At 30.9% G+C, this 6,000-nt stretch overlaps 1 protein-coding gene across 1 annotated transcript; it reads right to left on the reverse strand.

Annotated features, from left to right (window-relative positions):
• Positions 1-2,766: 2,766 nt before the first annotated feature.
• Positions 2,767-5,494, reverse strand: LOC135955406 (uncharacterized). The gene is made up of 5 exons (XM_065505756.1): positions 5,350-5,494; positions 4,822-5,268; positions 4,304-4,738; positions 3,734-4,078; positions 2,767-3,665 (listed from the first exon to the last, which is right to left on the reverse strand). The coding sequence occupies exons 1-5, from the start codon at positions 5,492-5,494 to the stop codon at positions 2,767-2,769; spliced, it is 2,271 nt and encodes a 756-aa protein (XP_065361828.1).
• Between the last annotated feature and the right edge of the window lie 506 nt (positions 5,495-6,000).

Here is a 6,000-nt window from a genome sequence, read left to right on the forward strand (position 1 = left end):
TTTGATAGTTGTGTAGTATAAATGTTCTTTTATTAAAGATATTTAAAAAGAGATTAAAATAAAACATATTATTATTCCTCCTTACCCCCATTAACACGAAGTCTGGTTATGTGTTAACTAATAGTTATGACAGTTTTTCAAACAAAAATTATTTTAACCGACAGTATAACTATTAGTTAACACTTAACCAGACTTCGTGTTAATGGGGGTTAAGGAATTCTGTTTGGTTTTTATACCCTTCACCTGAAAAGGTATTATGATTTGATTTCAATACATAGTCCCCTTTTTACAGTGCAGAAATTGAATGTAAGACAGACGAAGTTTGTTAGCGAAGGGTTGAAGAGTGTGTAGTACACGACCATCTGTACTAGACATTTTTTGTTTCTCTTTTCCCACTCTTCACAATTTTCATGTTGTTGCTTCATATAATTTTTCTCACATCAATGTGTAAATGTATTTGACAATGCAAATATTCATACGCAACAACAGCGAGAATGAACGAACAAAAGAAAATGACAAATTTATGTCTGTCGTGATTTCGTGATTGTAACAGCCCAGCAGTCCGCAGGTTATTACAATTTAAAACACATCCAAATGTATACTATTATGTCAATAGGAAAACATAAAATAAAATTGGTTAAGAGTATACAACTAGCATCCGATTCAGATGAGTCCTATTGCTATTACATTGTAAAATGAAATACTAATATTCTAATATGAATTAAAGAACAAGACAAAATCGAATAAAATGTTGTCATCGTACTTGCATACGAATTGGATGGCTAAGTAATGTAGTTTTGGTTCAGCCGTTGTCCCGTTATTTATTTGTTGGTGTCTCTTTGTTTTTTCTATTCTTTCAAAGTAAAATTTCATATTGTAAAGTGTTTTTGAAAGTACAAGTGTTTAACCGTGATTGTGGCATTAAAAATAAATAATTAATTAAATAAAATAAATAAGTATAAATTAAAAATAGTAAGTGTTGTTTGTTGTATGTTTTTCATATTAAAAGAAATGTTCGGCTTCAGTAAAAGAAATTTAAGACGATTAAAAAAAGTGAAAGCTGAACATTTCGCTTACAATGTAGGTGGAGTTGGACCCATCCGACCTTCGCTTACATTGTCGGTAGAGTTGGCGACCTAGGCCGTCATAAGAGTTTTTTTAATAAATATTGTTTTGAATAAAAATAGTTTTTTAATTTTTTTTAGAAAAAGTTTTTTCCAAATTTTTTAAAAAAAAATTTAAAAAATTTTTTTTTTTTTAGTTTTTAAATTTTTTTTGGGAAAAAAATGTATGACAAAAAAAATGTTTGATAAAAAAAAATTCAGGTTAAAAAATATTTTTCCCGATTTTGACCCATTGTAGGTCCAACTTACTATAGCCTTATCTACATCGTTGCAATGGACTTTGAAATATATATCATTAGATATCCATATTGTCTATATTAATGACTTAGTAATCCAGATATAAATCAAAAATAGGTCAAAAATCGAGGTTGTCCCGGTTTTTTGCTCATATCTCCGTTATTTATGGACCGATTTTGCTGATTTTAAAAAGCAAGCTTCTCGAAAGCATGTCTGACAGAATTAGTGAAGGTTTGGATCCCGAAGATATCTGGGGTCTTCAGAAAATTGATTTCAACAGACATACGGACATGGCTTAATCGACTCCGCTATCTATAAGGATCCAGAATATATATACTTTATAGGGTCGGAAATGAAAAATGTAGAAATTACAAACGGAATGACAAACTTATATATACCCTTTTCACGAAGGTGAAGGGTATAATAATCAGCTGTTCTTCTGAGGTCACCTTCTATAGATTCGCCTTGGTTATGTACTAATGTCTCTTAAAAATGGTTTTGATTTTACGCAAAACTTAGTTATACATACGTTTTTTAAAATTAATTTTTATCACTGTCGCACGGGAAATTTTTTTCCATCATAATATTTTTGTGGTTTCTGTTACTTTTTTAACGAAATAATATATAAACAAGCTTAGTATAAATGTTTTTTTTTTAAATTAACAGAAGTATTTAATCATTCTGTTACTTATGTTAAAAAAAAAAATAATTTGTAAACAAGCTTAGTATAAATGTTTTTAAATTAATAGAAGTATTGAATGTATTTATTTTAATTAATATCAACAATCTAAAAACTTAACAAAAATATTTAGTATGAATAAGCCCCTGTCTATACTTGACAAATATTTATCATTGCTTTCAAGACAAAGTTGTCTGGACAAAAACACTAACAATTTTGTTATAACAAAGCAATAATACCAATAAATGGGGACCATAATACCTGATAATTTTTTGTCATGACAACCACTTTGACGTTTATCATGACAAAAATTTATCAAGTATAGGTATTATGTAGTAGTCAATACAATAAAAAAATTAATTTAAATGAAAATAGTTTCAGGAATATCAAGAGCAGTCAAATAGATTTCAAATAGAAAGTTTAAAAAAACTAATCATTTCAGCACAAAAATTCCTATATTGCTCAAAATTACGAAAGTTTTTACATCCATTTCGAAAAAAGTGTTTTTCCTTATTTAACACATCACTACATATCGTTTAACTATTGTATTCCTACACAATTTGTTTCCAGGCGACACTCATTATAAAAAAAAAACGCAAATTTCATTAAGTAAAGATATTTTTAATTTATTTTTATTTATTATTGAAATGTGTGTTAAAAACTGAGTTTAACATGTTTAAATAAAGATTCAAACACTAATTAAACTTAGAATAATTATCAGAATTTTTATTCTCTCGAAATTTCCAACATCAAATCGGTAATTTTTGCACGAAACTGTAAATTTTTCAACTCATTAATCATTTTCATTTTCGGCAAAAAACTGACCAAAAAATTATAGTCGGAATCGGTAACAGGAACCATCTCATTAGAACGTACCGGTTTAATTAAGTTATGTTCATCTTTTTCCAGATCTTCCAAGCAAATCGCCTGATCATAAGGGCGTTTAGTGCAGTTCCCACCTGTTGACGATGGTTTATCATCAGCTGACTCTTGATTTTGTGGAGAATTTGGTTCGCTTAAAAATTCCATGCCAGACATTTGGCTGTCGGTGTCATCATCTTCATCGTCGAGTATATACACTTCTGGGTCTAGATCAAGCTCAGGTTCCAACTTAACGGTCTTTGGTAAGTTAGAATCCTCCTTTTTAATATCCTTCGCCTGATCATAAGATGGTTTAGTGCAGTACCCACTTGTAGACGATGGTTTATCATCTGCTGACTCATAGTTTTGAGGAGAATTTGGTTCGCTTAAAAATTCCATGGCAGATATTTGGCTGTCAGTATCATAATCTTCATCGTCGGGTATATACACTTCTGGTTCTAGATCAAGCTGTGGTTCCATCTTATAATTGTCCATATTTTCAAATTCGGAAACTTGGCTTAAGTCATTATCATCACTATTATTGTCATTAACAGATGTGTTCCCAAGTTCCATGAGACTTGGGTTTTTAATGTCATCACAAAATTTCATATGTTCATACAAAAACCACTTAGATCTATATTCATTGTTAGGATTATATGAATCTTTCAACTTATCTTCTTTAATACGTAACTCTAACTTCTTAACTTCTGTTAGTTGCTTCAACAGTAAACTTGTCCATTTACGCTTGCAGTCATCAGCTGTAACTGTTGAGAATTGTTAAAATTATATTTAGTGTCAAGTATAACTTGGAATTTAGATCAAACTGTATTACCATCTGCTTCCATAGCACGAGCCAGATCTTCCCATGACTTCTGTAAAGCTAAACGGGGTATATATTCTTTGCTTTTAACACACCATAGTTCAGGTCTTTTTCGGACTTCAGCGATTAACTTCAATTTTTTACCTGAAGTTCGGAATTTAATCGGTCTTCTATAGTGTATTATTGTATAGTCCTTCATAAATTCCAGGGGTTCAAAATAAGCCCAGTTAGTGCTATAGTCATTGTTGGGATCATATGAACCATTCAACTTATCTTCTTTGATGCGTGACTTTACACGCCTAACTGATCCCTTATATGACTTACATAAATGTACCCAAGTACGCTGGCATTTTTCAACTGTAAGTGTAAGAAACCATTAAAGTTATATTCTACGTTAAGAATTGTTCTCATTTTAATCATAGTATAATAAATAAATAAAGTAAAAACTTGTTTAATTAAAAGAATTCTTTTCTTAATATAACCTTTATATAACCTAAAATCTAAAGATAATACAAATATTTACCAACGAATTCGTCGTACTATGCGAAATTCGTCCCAGTAGTGTTTATTAAATTGTCTTACCATCTGATCCCATACTGGCAGCCAGATCTTTCCACACTTCTGGTACAGATAAACAGGATCTATGTTCTTCACTTTTATTATCCCACAGTGCAGGTCTCATTCGCATTTCAGCGATTAACTTAAATTTGTCCATGACCTTTGACATTTCTAGATCACGCTCAGGTTCCATCTTAGTATGAACTTTGGAAGCTTGGTTTGAGTCATTACCGTCACTTTTGTTGTCATTAACCGATGAGTTTCCAAATTTCATGGGACTTGGTTGTTTGATGTCATTTATAAATTTCATGTGTGCCAAATAAGGCCACTTACTGCCGTAGTCATTATTAGGATTATATGAACCTTTCAGTTTAGCTTGTTTGATGCGTAACTCTATCTTCTTAACTACTATTCGATTCATATTCCGTAAATATCTCCACATACGTCTGCAGTCATTAGCTGTAAATGTAGAAAATGTTTAAAAATATGTTTAGTGTCAATTACAATATAACTTGGAGTTCATATCAAACTGTACTACTTACCATCTGATCCCATAGCGACAGCCACATCTTTCCACGATTTTTTATTAATTCTTTTGGATCTATGTTCTTCGCTTTCAATATCCCATAGTGCAGGTCTCTTGTGGACTTCAGCGATTAACTTAAGTTTGTCCATGGCGTTTGACATTTCTCGCTCAACTAAACTATTGTTCTCATCCATCTTAGTATTATCCATATTATGAGATTCTGAAACTTGGTTTGAGTCATTATCGTCACTTTTGTTGTCATTAAGTTCCGTGGGACTTGATTTTTTAATGTCATTAGCAAATTTCATGTGTTCATAAAAAACCCACTGACATTTATACTCATTGTTAGGATCATATGTACCATTCAACTTATCTTTTGCGATGCGTAACTCTATCTTCTTAGCTACTACTCGATTTCTATCCCGTAAAGATCTCCAAATACGATTGCAGTCATTACCTGCAACTGTAGAAAATGTTAAAAAATAAATGTATTTAGTGTCAAGTACAATATAACTTGGAGTTCATAACAAACTGTACTACTTACCATCTGATCCCATAGTGACAGCCACATCTTTCCACACTTTTTGACGAATTCTTTTGAATCTATGTTCTTCGCTTTTAATATCCCATAGTGCAGGTCTCTTGCGGACTTCAGCGATTAACTTAAATTTGTCCACATTGTTTGACATTTCACGTTCAACTAAACTATAGTTTCGTTCAAATGTTCTATTTATTAATTAAATATCTACTAACATCATCACAACACAACAATATTCAACAAAATACCTCTCTCGCTCATTGCTCTCTTGCTCAAACTAGCAGTGTTTTCAGGCATGTGTGTGTTTAAGCAAAGAATATAAATCATATCCCAGCCAACAATTACTATCCAAAAAGTGTCCCAAACGTATCATCTTGAAGTTGAAACTCATCGTTATAGTGTCACCGTGCGTAAATTCTCAGCGAGTTGTTAAGTTTTCCCTAATTTATTTGACACGTAAAAAACATAAGGTAGACATGTTATATATCAATGAATAGAGGATTTTGTCTACTTTTCAAAAATGTATGTAACTTTTGACAATTAAAAAATTCATGGAATACTTTTTTGAAAAAAATTACAAAAAATGCTTTTTATTGAATTTTGCATAGATACAAAATTTTTCAAATTGAAATAAAATTTTTATTTATGAATATTTTT

This window comes from Calliphora vicina, chromosome 3 (genome assembly GCF_958450345.1).
Source record: "Calliphora vicina chromosome 3, idCalVici1.1, whole genome shotgun sequence".
NCBI lineage: Eukaryota > Metazoa > Arthropoda > Insecta > Diptera > Calliphoridae > Calliphora > Calliphora vicina.